The sequence below is a fragment of the Saccoglossus kowalevskii genome, chromosome 22 (assembly GCF_978046115.1).
Source record: "Saccoglossus kowalevskii chromosome 22, keSacKowa6.1, whole genome shotgun sequence".
Taxonomy (NCBI): domain Eukaryota; kingdom Metazoa; phylum Hemichordata; class Enteropneusta; family Harrimaniidae; genus Saccoglossus; species Saccoglossus kowalevskii.
Window position 1 is genome coordinate 23,378,517 of NC_140662.1, and position 16,945 is coordinate 23,395,461.

General features: G+C 38.9%; 2 protein-coding genes across 2 annotated transcripts in view; both read right to left on the bottom strand.

Moving 5' to 3' along the window:
• Nucleotides 1-800: 800 nt before the first annotated feature.
• LOC100369969 (gamma-butyrobetaine dioxygenase-like) lies at nucleotides 801-5,777 on the bottom strand. Its single transcript, XM_002736925.2, has 5 exons — nucleotides 5,257-5,777; nucleotides 4,374-4,479; nucleotides 3,357-3,556; nucleotides 2,465-2,631; nucleotides 801-1,493 (listed from the first exon to the last, which is right to left on the bottom strand). The coding sequence occupies exons 1-5, from the start codon at nucleotides 5,775-5,777 to the stop codon at nucleotides 1,339-1,341; spliced, it is 1,149 nt and encodes a 382-aa protein (XP_002736971.1). The 3' UTR covers nucleotides 801-1,338.
• A 3,276-nt stretch (nucleotides 5,778-9,053) lies between these two features.
• The window catches only part of LOC102810066 (vacuolar protein sorting-associated protein 8 homolog), a 68,775-nt gene continuing 60,883 nt past the window's right edge, over nucleotides 9,054-16,945 (bottom strand). The window contains exons 37-41 of the mRNA XM_085496010.1: nucleotides 16,818-16,898; nucleotides 14,463-14,626; nucleotides 13,443-13,650; nucleotides 13,212-13,283; nucleotides 9,054-10,091 (exon numbers count right to left, since the gene is read on the bottom strand). Coding sequence (XP_085352136.1) covers nucleotides 9,951-10,091; nucleotides 13,212-13,283; nucleotides 13,443-13,650; nucleotides 14,463-14,626; nucleotides 16,818-16,898 — 666 coding nt within the window. The 3' untranslated portion in view covers nucleotides 9,054-9,950. The remainder of the gene's footprint in view (nucleotides 10,092-13,211; nucleotides 13,284-13,442; nucleotides 13,651-14,462; nucleotides 14,627-16,817; nucleotides 16,899-16,945) is intronic.

Here is a 16,945-nt window from a genome sequence, read left to right on the forward strand (position 1 = left end):
TCTAACTAAATCCCACGCGTTCAACGTTGACGGAAGAACTCTTATTCGCTTCAAAAATCCAAATAAAGTACATGTTTGTTTTCAACCACAAACCATCTGCGTGGGTCAATCAGTAGAGAGTGTGACCATGCATTCACACAGCTCATCAATCTGAAAATCGTTTGTTTGAATTAAGGGAGCTGCTGCCTAAAATATGTACCATTTTTAATAGTTAAGGGAACGTTGTCACCTCGACTTAAATTATACGAGAGTAACCTAGCTCTGAAAAAAAAAAGTACGCTCCTAGAAAATAGGTATTGTTGAGAACAAAGAAACTAGTAAACTGGTACTGTCTGGAACTAAGAAAGTGCACTTTCCCAGTAAATGCTGACTGTTAGAATAATTATATGACGTAACAGTGCACGCCTATGAACTGTTAAAAGTAAATTGCTCGTTAAAGAAGATACTTCTGATATGTATTGTAATATTTGGTTGAACTGTGAGTCTCGAATTCATAGTATAATACAAATCATATTCTATTCCACACTGATCACAGCCCACGTCTTATTATCCCCATTAAAGAGGAATGAACTTGGAATTTAGTGACTATATCCGTTGAATTTGGATGTGAAACCAGGCTGTCTCACACATTGAATCAAGATCAGGCAAGTAAATGCATCATTATGTAACTTTTGAAAATGTTCCTCTACTAAACGCGGAACTCGGATCATGTGATAGTTTAATATCATAATTCACCGATGGACGTTGTACCGTATGTGTGTTTTGTGGGTACTGTGCATATTAAATTAAAATCACTCAGGTAAGTCACGGATACTTTATTTATCGGATCTAAAGCTCGTTCACATCAATAACTACACACAACACAACACGACCAGTCTAATACAGACTACGGGCAGAACGATGACCGAAGCCCATGCCCAACTAACACTCACTTTTATTTATTTCACAGTGAAAGCATACACAATTCGCTGACATAAACCACGCCCTCTAAAATTGCACTAACAAGTCACATTATCTTCTTATCATTAAACCAATCATAGACACTTTTCTTAACATAATTAATATCACGTGATGTCATAGCCATAATTGTCAAACTTACATGTTGAAATGGTGAACTAGCGTGCTGGTTTGTATCTAGCAACGACGATCTCGAGGAGAGGAGACTTTTTTTTTTATAAGAGTAGTAGCCATTCGGCTAAGTACGCACAGGGTCAATTACTGAACTTGAATAGTAGTTGTATGACACTGTTTTGACTTCAAATTCTGGCGTTAGTTTGTCTTAACATCGCTATGAACTGTAATGACGCTATAATATATTCATGTCCCCCAACTACCAGTCTATATCTGTAAGTTTGCTTTCAGGACTCTCATTCTCGAATGGATTTCATCCCAATCAATGTAACCACCTTCAAGATGGCGACTGCTCCGCTGCTCGACCTTGAATGCTGACCTACCATGGAGAACTCGGATATTGTTAAATGCTACCATGTCTCCTGAATAAATATAACATAATACAAACAATAAGTATGATTATTACAATTGTTTTCTGAGGCGACGCTGTCGTCGAGACTGCGCGTATGTATAAAGAGAAGGGGGCTCTCGAAAACACGAATGTTTACATAGCGAACATTTTTTAGATAGTTGACAAAAGGCAGTTCTCATTTACATGAACGCTGAGCAGAAAATTGAAAACACCAGAGTATAAGTCGTACTTTGTCATAGTTCAGGGATTTTTGTGACGATAACATACTACAGGCTACGGCCATGAACTTTGATTGTGTTTGAATGAAGTGCGCGATTCATATATGGGAGGTTTTTATACCTATTCATTTGTATGTCCGTTCAGGTTTACGGTAATTGTTTCCTAGTGAATTGTATGTCTTGTATTATACATATAACTCTACATGTCCCCAACTGGTTACACATCATGGCACCGTACTTTCAGTGGTACAAATTCGCTTTGAATGTGAATTTCACAATTATACCCCCACTTGTCATTAATGTTCAGAATTGATCACAATTGATATGTTATATTGGAAACTATTGATATTCCAATGAGCAAAAACGTCACAGAATGTACCAAGATGTGTGACTTTTAGGAATCAAGCAAAAGGCATATTGGGTTGTCCGTGACGAATTTGGGAAAATAATGAAAATTCACTTTGGATACCAGCTGTCAAATAATGTGAATATTAAAGCGCGGTGGTCGTCGCGCAGCGCGTGTTCGAATTTCATGTAAATAAACAATGTATTTTACACGCGTTGTATACATCGCTACGAGTCCCATATCGAACAGGACGCGGCACGACGACTACCACCCTTTAAGTAAAAGACATGTTAACCATGAGGCTATTGTACTTAATTTAAAAAAAATATATTACTAGTCTACATAAAACTAGGATTGAAAAGTTCAGAAGTATGACATGCGAATGTGAAACACTTCAAAGTTTTGACTTGTAATTACCTGATTCCATTTTAAATTTGATGATATTCTCCTTATTGTACATGATATCACTGAATGCCTTTAATGCTTCATACACTGACTCAACCTGCTCCACCGGAATATACATCATGCTAGACAGAGAAGTTCGGCTATATGCGATTTCTTCTATGTTACCCTTACGTCCCAAGCTATTGAGAGCAAATCGAAAAATAAAACATAACGAATAATGCTTGATCAATCAACTTGTTATGTTATGTGTTATTTATTTGAAATCTTGGGCGGGCTGAAGAAAATTGTTATTTTGTGAATATTTTATTCGCAAATGTCTGACAAAAAAAATGTATTTACATTTTCCCAATTCGGTTACAATATTCAGTAATCATTTTCTCTTCACTCTCAACCAATTTGTCCTTCGCCAGAATTTGATATTCTGACCAGCAAAAAAACGTAGTTTTGAAAACACAACCGACTTCTTATGAATTTAATAGGGTTCAAAATGTTAAGCAAGTAAAACGTTTGGGGAAAAACGATTTCCATTGGTAAGATCATAGTGAATTCTGGGTAATTTATAGTGATATGGCATGGATCTTGTTGTATTGAAACACGTGACGGACGCGTGAGATTTAATGTACCCAATACGCATGCGCATATTTGCGATTTCCTTACTTTTGAGTAGAAGTGGATGTTAAAGTTGTTGTTTTTTCTAAAAACGTGCTCCATTACAGTGTATGTCCTGGTAGCCGAAGATCGAGTGTAATATATCGCTTATAAGTTCGTTATGTTGTACCAGATATACCGGTCAGTGGTGTGCCAGATATACCGGTCAGTGGTGTACCAGATATATCAGTCAGTGGTGTGCCAGATATATCAGTCAGTGGTGAACCATATATACAGGTGATGAGTTAATACGTACCAAATAGTTGGAGATTGTCTATTAAAGTGATACGAATAATAATCTATCCCGATATCGGAGAAATTCAACCAGGTAGTTGTCAGTATCTCGAATGCTTTGGGATTTTCTTTTTTCAGTTGAATGGCTGCTTTGAAACCATCAGTGAACTCACTGTCTCCACCTTCACCATCATATTGCTGAATACAGTGTAACATTTGTACCTATGCAAAACATATTGTTATACATGTATTATTATACAACGGATATACATCACGATATGGTGAATAGATATCACAAAGCAGCTAATGGGCATCACAATATGGTAGATAGACATCATAATACAGTGAATGGGCATCATAGTACAGTGGGTGGCCATCATGATATGCTAATTGGACATCATAATACAGTAAATAGACATCACAATGCAGCGAACGAGCAACACAATATCGTGATTAGACATCATAATAAAGTGAATGGGCATAACACTCAGTGAATGAACATTACAGTACAGTGTATGTGCAGCACAACACAATGAGAGGACATCACAATACAGTGAATGAAAATCAAAATATAGCGGATATACATCAAGATATGGTGAATGGGCATCACGATATGGTGAATGGGCATCACGATATGGTGAATAGACACCATAACATGTCATTAAACATTACACTAATATAAAATGCTACCTAACACAATCATGCTTTTCCATATATTAAAAGGCGGTAGTCGTCGCGCCACGCATGCGTGAGATATATGGGTCTCGTATAAACAACGAGTACAAACTGGGACGTTACCAAGCTTTAATTAGGTATTTTTTAGGTGATTGGAAGGTATTGAAGGAGTCACCGGCTATAATTAGTGTAAGTCGCTTCCAGGTCAAACTTCATACTTGTGATTTATCTTAGAAGAACGCATTGGATTGTGGGAAAATCAATGTTTATCAACACAAAGGTCGCACTTGCGCAGCGCGACGAATGCCGCCCTTCAACAACTGAAATGGATCACGTGTATGCAGTATGCTGTAAGCATACTCACCCCGGGTGCGTGATTATAGTTTGACAGATCCGTGTGCAGACTAAGTCCGGCAGCAGTATAGGCTGTATTACTAGGATTCATTTTACTTTTGACTGAGAAGCATACTCTAGAAAATATAGGATACTATTATTTATGTTTGTCCACCATTCAGTTCAGTCTTACGCGTCCACTTTTCATTCAACAGTAACCACGACGTTCCTGGAGTAAACTATCGCCGACTCTCACAAGGCTGTTTGTCTGTCGGTCTGTCGGTCTGTCCTTCTGAGTCTGTCTGTTTAATGTTGTACAAATATTATATGGCAAATTCTACCATTTTTAGTTTGGGTAATGTTTGAGAAATAAATTTCATTATCATTCCATTCAATATCTACCCACTGCTCTTCTCAAATCCAAACCAGGTCAGTACTATTTAAAGGGCGGCAGCCGTCGTGCCGCGTCCTGTTCGATATGGGACTCATAGCGACGTATACAACGCGTGTAAAATACATTGTTTATTTACATGAAATTTGAACACGCGCTGCGCGACGACCACCGCGCTTTAACTTTTTCTTTTTAAGTTACACTGTTGTAATGCATTTCGCGTATTTAATAGTACAAATGTGGTATTCTATTTCATTTACAAAAATTATGAGAAAAGTACGCTACGCTGGCATAGGAATGCACAAAATGGATCTATGGACAGCTATAAAACAAAACACCGCACCACTACCTGCTCCTATTTCATTGGGTTATTCTAGAACCTGTGGATTTTTGAATATTGAACAAAAATAGCATGAACAAATACCTCGAACTAAAATGCACGTACACCTGATAGTGCTATTGTGAAATTCTTATGGACGATATTGTCAAATATATTGTGAAAAAATCTAAATGTCGGGCTTACCCATAATTTGTAGGTTTGAGGAAAGAGACTCGTTTTGCAACACGTTTTATTTGTCCTGTTTCCTGAGGTACATTCTTAATCAATGCAAGACCTGATGCATTCAACGAATCTAGCCACTTGTATAATTCAGCCTCGTTATTCAGGATACCTTCAAAATCGTACGTGGGTATAGTATTGACCATCTCAGAACCCCATATATGCAGTTGAGGTTCAGCCACCTCGTCTGGCTTTGACGAATCAAACTGGTGTGTACGTAGCCAGTCAACGCTGTAGTCGCCGATATGTCCTTTAGACCATTTAATACTTAGATGGCTTCCATCAGGTGTCAGCGTCACCGATTCGGGAACCGCTCGGAAATCCAGCTGGCTGAACGGTACCAGCCTTTGATTTGCTGAATGCACATAACACTGGGTACACCGGCAATTATCGAGTAACCAAATATAGGGGTATTTACTCTGTAACCCGTCTGTGAATATCGCCTTTATTTGCCTGTCTTCATCAACACACGTGGCGGATTGCATGGCGAATAGCCCGGCACCCACGGTGTTATTCCAAAACCTCGTATACTATGCATGTACTATATTATAATTTACGAACACCTGAATGTATGACCAAGGAAACGGGCGATACTACATGAATACTACGTGACAATGTAGGGGTGTCCGGTTTAGAATATAAACAGCAGAGATAGGGAATCGTCTTAAATTACGTCAACTGCAATTCAATAACTGTCTGTGTAATATAAAACATATATCAAGAATACATTTGAATGGTATACATATGTTTCGAGTGAAGTGCCAGAACTCTCCCCTTCAAAACACTTCTACAAAACGCACGTCATTCGAATGTACTACGCATGCTCAGACGATATATCACCTGAATTTCTCACGACTGTCTATTTAGAAACGATGACACGGGAAAAATGGCTGTTGTACCGTGACTGGTATCCCGCCGAGCTGTGCTCTATTCTGAGTATAGAACGCGAAGTAACGCGAAGCCATCATCTGTGCAACCAGGTCGTCAGTCAATAATAATGATAATGCCTATTTTTTTTGGGGGGGGGGCTTCAGTCAAACCCCCTAAATCATGATTGTTTAAATAATTGACTCGGTGCGGTTGTCATCAGTCCCAGCCGAAATGTCTAAATGTCAATCGTTACGTAACGCCGGCTTTGAATGACTGCAGCTGAGCTGAAACAACTCAAAAGCCAGTGAACAACATTATTATAAATGGGCAAGCTTTTATTCGGTGGTGGTGAAATGAAGATCGGATAGGCGGTAAGACGCGTAGCGATAATTATACACAGACAACTAATATATTTATACAACATTTACAATAATATAACAGGAGTCTCTCTCTCTGTTTTGACTTCATTGTGTTCTTTGTGACAGTATATTGCATACTGTCCCACCTCGATGGCACCACGAAGTAGTTAGAATTGCATACAGTGCCTTGTTTATTTTGTTTTTTCAGTAAAATAAAATGTCATGGGAGTGTATAAATGGCGAAAGCGAACGCGAACGCGAAAGTCGGGTTTTGCACGGCAACCTAAACTAACTTGTACGACTATGTAAGGGAGAATATTGAGTTGCATTTTCGAAAATGTTACCACCAGCTGCAGACTGTCCCCATTGGTATTTGCATGGTATTTGTGCCACCCCTCACAAACCAACGTGTTACAAGGGGACAGATACAATGCCTAAATATATTGGCAAGTTCACCTGAAAAATTTTACAAACTGAATTTAGCTATTCCGTTTTCAACCCTTATGCTGAATCAGAGAGGGACTGTGGCTGAATGAACAGTTCACAGGTATACAAAGTAATTTAGTCATATATTATTTGATTTAAGGATATGCATAGTAGAATATGTCCAATGCATCTGTTTAAGTGTGATAGTACTTTCCTCGTTTGGTTCATTAGTTTTAATTTCTTCAAGTTAGTGACGGCGTATACACTATTCCTTTTCTTGTAGCTTAAATTTGCAAGTCAGTGGTGGATCTCGGTTTGTGCGTGTCTGTAGGTGAGAGTTGGCCCAGGAACCCTCTCCCTAAAATGGCATAGATAACGTGTATTAACAACGTAACACAACATAATGTCAGTAACAGAACTGACAGATACCATAAAATTCGCTCTTTGTTTTCTTTTATAATTAAATAACTGACACGTTTCACATAAAATATAATATTGTTTTCGAAGAAAGTTAGTCGCTCTTTCATATTTTTGCCAACGCCTTACCATAATTCCAAAGATATTATTATAATAAATCAAGAAAATTAAACAGATTGACCACATTTATGAATGCTGAGCCGGGGTATACGGTTTTAAGAATCTCCTGTTCCGTGCCGTGATCCATGCATGACAAATTCTAAATACAACACGTCTCCAGCTATACCGGTTTAAAAATCTGGGAACGTTAGTACTTTCATCCCTGCCTATTTTTATACTACACTAAATACCAACCGACACCCTCATACAGGCTAGGCGTACAGTTGATTAGTTCATGGGATTCCTGTGGTTATGTTTCCCTCTGGTGATTTCGATCAATATTAAATAGCAAACAAATTTTACTACTTTCAAGGAAATAAAACACCGAACGATGTCAACATTTTCGACCCGTTAATTGTATATCGCATACACGCAACGACGAAAGGGTATGCCAAGCTATGCTTAATAATATATTAGAGTGACTATTCAGTACGCCTTGGTCTGCCTTAGAGAGACTAGTTTCCATCGTGGATACATATACCATTTGTGTTGCATAAAATCGTGCGACTCGAGATACTTTTCTTAAGCATTCATTGTGAATTGAGCACAACAAATCTGTGATGCACTGGGAGATTGAGTTAGGAAGTACCTAAATTCCCACTAATGGGGGTCATGATGATATGCTAGGCAATATCATCTTTCTGAGAACACAATTCCAACTATTTTTTTAAAACTTTTTTTTTGTGCCAGGCGACAGTTCTGGACATTGAGTGACACTGTCGTCTCTCCTGACTTCATCAACATCAACCAGACTCGTCGAACACAAGCACCTGCGGACCTTAACCAAGGTTTCCCCAAAGTCGTAACTTGATTTGATTTATGTACATGTATTCAGTTAGGGATGGACCATTTAAAACTCAAAACTAATACACATGATAATGGTATGCCCTGACAAATACAAGACATGCTGCGAAGATGAGAAATTGGTGATACAGCAGTTGTATTGTTTTTAACCACATGGGCGGTGTCTGTAACAATGTCTTTAATGAGTCTGCTAAAAACTGTTCACACTCATCCTTAACTATATTTAGAACAGTAAACTTAAATTTGGAAATTCCTACAGTTTAAACTGTGACAAGTGGGTCACTAAAAATAGTTAAAACACTGGGCAGGAGGGCAGTTAAATTGCAGAATATGGAGAACACTCTCTAGCAGTCAGGTACCAACATAGAACAAAATCGGTTCAGAAGCGTTTTTTTTTGTGTCTTGGAAGACATAAATGGATGCTAATTGGTCAAATATATATATACTAGCTTCGAACAAAATTGGTAAAGATTTGTGAGGGAAAGAATAAATAATCACCAAATATATTTACCAGTAACCAAGCATTACCAGCCATGTACCATTAATGGTTTAAACCAACCCTACAGTTATGCCACACATCCTAAAGCAAACAAATACAGAGCACCCTCAGACCAGTGTATTAATCATTGGCCACAATTCTAAGTATAATAAAAATGTTTAATTTCTCACAGGATAGTCAGTAGATTTAAACTATACTAAAGAAATGAAAACAAATAAACAAAAAACTTCATATAATTAATATTTATTATCATAAATATTTAATTATCTATTAGAATGAACATAAGTCAAAAGTTATCAATTGTCATGAAAAAAATCATTTCAATAATTTTTAGATAAAATGAGTAAAATAAATAGATGCTTGGACATAAAAAAACACATACCATATTACTATATTGCATTTTATCTTAATCAATACTTCTTTAAAACATAGCAAGTATTCCAATGTTTTGTAAACAAACAATATACATCCAAGCCAAGCCAAGGTACAACTGTTTTTTTTTATATATTTACAAAAAATAGCATTTAAAAACAGATTGATTAGTACTTGAACTGCCAATACTAAAAATATACCTACATTACTGTATATATAGTAACCATAACAATACATTTAGAAATATGACACTATTAGTTAAATAAACAATCTTCACATACTTCGGGCAGTTTTTAATATTATGTTTCTTTAAATCTTTATTTTTCACACAGCTCTAAAATTGATGTCATCTTTAAATTCAATGAACATGGGTACATGTACATAAAATACTACCAACAATTAGGTGTAGCATTTTGCCAATTCATTTGTCTAAAGGTTTATTGTTAATTCTCCATGGCTGCAGGTCTCTATCACAATAAATGACAAGTTTAATTTCCGTTTTCTACATTGCAAGCCAATCACAGAGCACTTCATCACTGTGTGTACTGGAAGCAAGCCAATCAGAGAAGACCTTGCTTATTTACTTGGTTACTATGAGATGACTTGCAAGATTGTACATGATTGGTTCTCTAGCCCTAACACATTACCAGATGTTCAATCAGGAATCATATACGATAAATACAAATAGAGTAGTAATAATGCCAAGAAAAGAGCCATATTTCCGGTCATTAAGTGCATCAGTTACACTACTTTTATTCCAGACTTGTATCTAATGGCGGAGCTGATAAATGGAGCTTGAAACTTTCTTTGTGTAAAATACTATCTGCAGAAACAACTCCTTTACGAGAAGGGTGACTACGATTAGCTCGCGACAGCTCACTCAAGATTGCCAACTGCAAAGAAGAGTAACAGAATAATTATAGCAGGCAATTATAGTTATATATATTTTGTAACTGGCATAAAAATAAAATGATTAGTTCAAGTGGTTATCACTTTATACCTCAAGTGAAACTGGTAAGCTATTATTATATACATTGAAGTAAAAATGAGAGAAAAAATGGCACAAAGCATTTTGTAACAATCCTTTCTCATCTGAGATGAAGTCGTATATCCCAGAAAGTTCTCTAATGGACTATCAAAGCTGAGATAAAGTCATTACTTACCCTGGAAGGTCCTCTAGTCGACTGTCTTAGCTGAGATAAAGTCAATACTCACCCCGGAAGCTCCTCAAGTGGACTGTCTTAGCTGAGAGAATGACATTACTTACCCTAGCCTGTCCTCTAGTAGACTGTCTTAGCTGAAATATAGACATTACCTACCCTGGAAAGTCCTCTAGTAGACTGTCTTAGCTGAGAAAAAGACATTACTTGCCCTAGAAAGTCCTCTAGTAGACTGTCTTAGTTGAGATAAAGCCATTACTTATCCTAGAAGGTCCTGTAGTAGACTGTCTTAGCTGAGATAAAGCCATTATTTACCTTAGAAGGTTCTCTAGTGAACTGTCTTAGCTGAGATAAAGACATTACCCTCTCTAGAAGAGATAAAGTCAATACTCACCCCGGAAGCTCCTCAAGTGGACTGTCTTAGCTGAGAGAATGACATTACTTACCCTAGCCTGTCCTCTAGTAGACTGTCTTAGCTGAGATATAGACATTACCTACCTTGGAAAGTTCTCTAGTAGACTGTCTTAGCTGAGATAAAGACATTATCCTCTCTAGAAGGTTCTCTAGTAGACTGTCTTACCTGAGGTAAAGACATTACATACCCTGGAAGGTCTCTAGTGGACTGTCCTATCTGAAATAAAACCATTACTTACCCTAGAAGGTCCTCTAGTCGACTGTCTTAGCTGAGATAAAGCCATTATTTACCCTAGAAGGTCCTCTGGTGGACTGTCTTGCCTGAGATAATGCCATTACCTACCCTGGAAGGTCCACTAGTGGACTGTCTTAGCTGAGATAAAGTCATTACTTACCCTGGAAGGTCCTCTAGTAGCCTGTCTTAGCTGAGATAAAGCCATTACTTACCCTGGAAGGTCCTCTAGTGGACTGTCTTACCTGAGATAATGCCATTACTTACCCTGGAAAGTTCTCTAGTTGACTGTCTTAGCTGAGATAATGCCATTACCTACCCTGGAAGGTCCACTAGTGGACTGTCTTAGCTGAGATAATGCCATTACCTACCCTGGAAAGTCCATTAGTGGACTGTCTTAGCTGAGATAATACCATTACTTACCCTGGAAGGTCCTCTAGTGGACTGTTTTACCTGAGATAATTGCCAGTACCTACCCTGGAATGTCCACTAGTGGACTGTCTTAGCTGAGATAATGCCATTACCTACCCTGGAAGGTCCACTAGTGGACTTTCTTAGGTGAGATAATGCCATTACTTACCCTAAACGGTCCTCTAGTAGACTATCCTATCTGAGACAAGCCATACATGGCACAGTCCCTGTTAGTTATTGAATTTAAGATATATAGTTTTGTTTATAGTAATATAGCTGGAACATAAACATGTCAGGAATATGATTATGATGATTGAGAGATATTACTCTGGAACAGCATTAATTAAAACAAAATCAGCCATTTTGAATACATGTATAATGAATATATAAAATTTGAACATAATTAGTCAAAGCATGTCAGAGATATGGCACTAGAGCTGCATTCATTAATACAAAATGGCCACCAGCCGGCCATTTTAAATTCGATCTGAAAAATAAAATGACGTGCATCAGGAACCCATAATGTCTAATGTATGTACCAAGTTTGAACAAATTCCATTCATAAATGCTTGATTTGATGATTTTTTAGCACAAAAATGACCACCATTCGGCCATTTTGAATAGGATCGTCAAACCAATATATCTGTATATCTATGACATGATTTATAATGAATATTTAAAATTTGAACATAATCAGTCTAAGCAAGTCAGAGATATGGCACTAGAACCACATTTATTAAAACAAAATGGCCGCCAGTTGGCCATTTTAAATCTTATCTAAAAAACAAAATGATGTGCATCAAGGTCCTATAATGTCTAACATATATACCAATTTTGAACAAAATCCATTTGTAAACAGCCGAAAAATTCTTGATTTTGATGATTTTTAGCACAAAAAAGGCCGCCATTCGGCCATCTTGAATCAGATCGTGAAACAAATTGATGTGCATATGTATAATATCATGTATGATGTATATGTGAAATTTGATTGTGATTGGTCCAGGCATTTCTAAGATACAGGTCCGAACACACACACTCATGCACGAACACACGGAGGTCAAAACACAAGTCCCCGTTTTCGGACTGCGTCCAAACAGGGACCAATAAAGCCACTACTTACCCCAGCAGGTCCTGTAGTAGGCTGTCTTAGCTGAGATAAAACCATTACTTATCCTAGAAGGTCCTCTAGTGGACTGTCTTACCTGAGATAAAGCCATTACTTACCCTAGATGGTCCTCTAGTAGCCCGTCTTAGCTGAAATAAAACCATTACTTACCCTAAATGGTCCTCTAGTAGCCTGTCATAGCTTAGATAAAACCATTACTTACCCTAGATGGTCCTCTAGTAGCCTGTCATAGCTTAGATAAAGACATTACTTCCCCTAGAAGGTCCTCTAGTAGCCTGTCTTAGCTGAAATAAAACCATTACTTACCCTAGAAGGTCCCCTAGTAGACTGTCCTATCTGAGATAAAGACATTACTTCCCCTAGAAGGTCCTCTAGTAGCCTGTCATAGCTGAAATAAAACCATTACTTACCCTAGAAGGTCCCCTAGTAGACTGTCCTATCTGAGATAAAGACATTACTTCCCCTAGAAGGTCCTCTAGTAGCCTGTCTTAGCTGAAATAAAACCATTACTTACCCTAGAAGGTCCCCTAGTAGACTGTCCTATCTGAGATAAAGACATTACTTACCCTAGAAGCTCCTCTAGTGGACTGTCTTAACTGAGATAAAGACATTACTTACCCTAGAAGGTCCCCTAGTAGACTGTCCTATCTGAGATAAAGACATTACTTACCCTAGATGGTCCTCTAGTAGCCTGTCGTAGCTTAGATAAAGCCATTTCTTGTGCTGCATCTAATTGTGTATCCTACAATAAAAGAAATTGAGAAGATTATCAAGATATTTTGACAAGCAAAAGTGCTAAAAACACATGTGTCGAAGCCATCGTTTTGAACATTTCTACCAAGAGATAATATACATATACAGAATATCTTTAGAAAACATGCCCTCTACAGTTGTATCTCACCTGTACTTTCTTTTTTCCATTTTGTACCACGTTTATATTAGGGGGAGATTTAGATGTTGGAGACAACTGGGTAAGGCTCTTCTTTCGATCTTTCACACCTCTTCTTTTGTTAGTATTACACTGATAACAAAACCAGTGTTGCTGACCATCAATCATAGTACAACTTCCAACTGACAGAAGACACAGTGTATGATAGGCATGACCACAACTAAAAAAAAAAAGAACAAGTATTTAGTAGAGAATGCATTTTTAATGCAATTTTTTTTCAATTCAACTGAAAATGTAAATAAATCTTGTGTCGACCAGTCACAGGTACCATAGTAGTTGTCGCATCAGACTCATGATCGGTAGACCCAAGTTCAAATCCTACCTTAGGCTGAACATCAAAGGGTCGACCCCAACCCTGGGTGAGTGTGCCACAGACTCAATGGGAAGGCCAATTCCACTGGCCGTGATTCATTCACTAACGAATGCGACTTTGGGGGAACCTTGGTTAAGGTCCGCAGGTGCTTGTGTTCGACCGGGCCTGGTTGACGCCAGGATAGCGCATTACAAATTGCCATTTGACAGAGAGATGGCCACACAGCCCTGTCATGTAGTCCCAAACAGGAAATGACTTCTGTGGCAAAATGCACTATGTGTTGTCACTAGCACTTGCAATTTGCACATACGCAAAAAAAGTCAGGAGAGACAACAGTGACACTCAATGTCCGGAACTGTCGCCTGGCACAAAAAATATTTAAAAAAAAAAAAAAATTATGTATGTCACATGATCCAGGAGATTGCAAAAAATAATATATGTATGTCACATGATCCAGGAGATTGTGATAGCCAAGGCTCTATTGTTAAACAGCAAGTGGTCCCATTTATAACATACACAGAATAAATTATCAATTCCTCTAAATTTTCTAATCAGGACTCACTGTGGTGACCCATAATCCCCAAAATGCACCAATCGCAATCAAAAGTGAATGTCATGTGACAGAGCTTAACCAATCAAAGTCATTAATTGTTACTTACCTGAATATACACACAGATTGCTGATCCTGGTCAGTATGTGGTTTACTGCATACATGGCAATTGTCGTCTTTGGCTGCCAATCCTTTATTGACTGCCATCGTTAAATTTACCAAAGATCCATGTAAATCATGATTCAATAAGTTATTGGTAGTCTTTAATAAAGTCTGTAACGAAAACAATGTAGAAAAACATTTTCTTGATACAAGAATTGTTTAATATGTAAAATGATTTATTACTTAAAATATTAATGATTTTTTCCATGAAAACATGCTTTATTTTGTCATTGATTCACTTCAACATTGTGCCTCTCCCACAGCAATGAATTATTAATTTATGTTAAGTTTTTACTGTCATGTAATACTTAAATGCCATGTATCACTGCGAATACATTCATTGTTATTCACAGCCAAATGTTAAACTGTTCATAAACAAATTTACCAGTAAATAAATCACATCACATTTTGACTTACCTAATGACTGACTTTAGTTCTGATCATTTTCACAGTCAGTGGTAACCCATGACAACAAACTAGTACAATCTACTCCCACATTTAATACATTCACCATGACAACATACCATTTTATAATTATGGAAACTAATATATATCATTTGCTAAATGTAACCCACTAATATGAGTCACTTTCCACTAAATATATTCACTAAACCCACTATTGATCATTACCTTACTCATATCCTACCCACATAGAAAATGTAAAACACCGTAATATTGTTATCACCATCAGCATTAATCTCACTCAACACGCCCTTGATCTCCTCTCCTCTCCACCCAAGTGAACACCACTAATTTCCCTCCCTTCTAGGCAAATTTAACAGCACAGCCCACCTACTCACCCACAACACCAACTCACCCAATTAAGGCCCTTAATGTCTTCCCACATTCACTACACAACACAACCCCACCCACTCACTCCACCCACTCACTCAACCCTATACCCCATCCTTCCTACACTCACTCCACCCACCCACTCACTCAACCCTATACCCCATCCTTCCTACACTCACTCCACAACCCACCCACCCACTCACCCTATACCCCATCCTTCCTACACTCACTCCACCCACTCACTCCACCCTATACCCCATCCTTCCTACACTCACTCCACCCACTCACTCCACCCTATACCCCATCCTTCCTACACTCACTCCACCCACCCACTCAACCCTATACCCCATCCTTCCTACACTCACTCCACAATCTACCCACCCACTCACCCTATACCCCATCCTTCCTACACTCACTCCACCCACTCACTCCACCCTATACCCCATCCTTCCTACACTCACTCCACCCACTCACTCCACCCTATACCCCATCCTTCCTACACTCAATAACTCACCCACCCACCCACTCACTCAACCCTATACCCCATCCTTCCTACACTCACTCCACCCACCCACTCAACCCTATACCCCATCCTTCCTACACTCACTCCACCCTATACCCCATCCTTCCTACACTCACTCCACCCACTCACTCAACCCTATACCCCATCCTCCCTACACTCACTCCACCCACCCACTCAACCCTATACCCCATCCTTCCTACACTCACTCTCACCCACTCACTCAACCCTATACCCCATCCTTCCTACACACTCCACCCACACACTCAACCCTATACCCAATCCTTCCTACACTCACTCCACCCACCCACTCAACCCTATACCCCATCCTTCCTACACTCACTCCACCCACCCACTCAACCCTATACCCCATCCTTCCTACACTCACTCCACAATCTACCCACCCACTCAACCCTATACCCCATCCTTCCTACACTCACTCCACCCACCCACTCACTCAACCCTATACCCCATCCTTCCTACACTCACTCCACCCACTCACTCAACCCTATACCCCATCCTTCCTACACTCACTCCACCCACCCACTCAACCCTATACCCCATCCTTCCTACACTCACTCCACCCACTCACTCAACCCTATACCCCATCCTTCCTACACTCAATAACTCAAACCTATACCCCATCCTTCCTACACTCACTCCACCCACCCACTCAACCCTATACCCCATCCTTCCTACACTCACTCCACCCACTCTCTCAACCCTATACCCCATCCTTCCTACACTCACTCCACCCACTCACTCAACCCTATACCCCATCCTTCCTACACTCACTCCACCCACTCACTCAACCCTATACCCCATCCTTCCTACACTCACTCCACAACCTACCCACCCACTCACCCTATACCCCATCCTTCCTACACTCACTCCACAACCCACTCCACAACCCACCCACTCACTCCACAACCCATCCACTCACTGCACAACCCACCCACTCAAGTCATTCATGCAGTGACTGTCCATTACCTTTTCATAATTATAAGTATCTAACATTCCCAGAATTAATTCCTTCATATCACCAAATTTACCACTACTGTAGGTAGGGTCCTGAATAGAAATGAAAAACACAATTCAGTTATTATTAGGAAAACAAA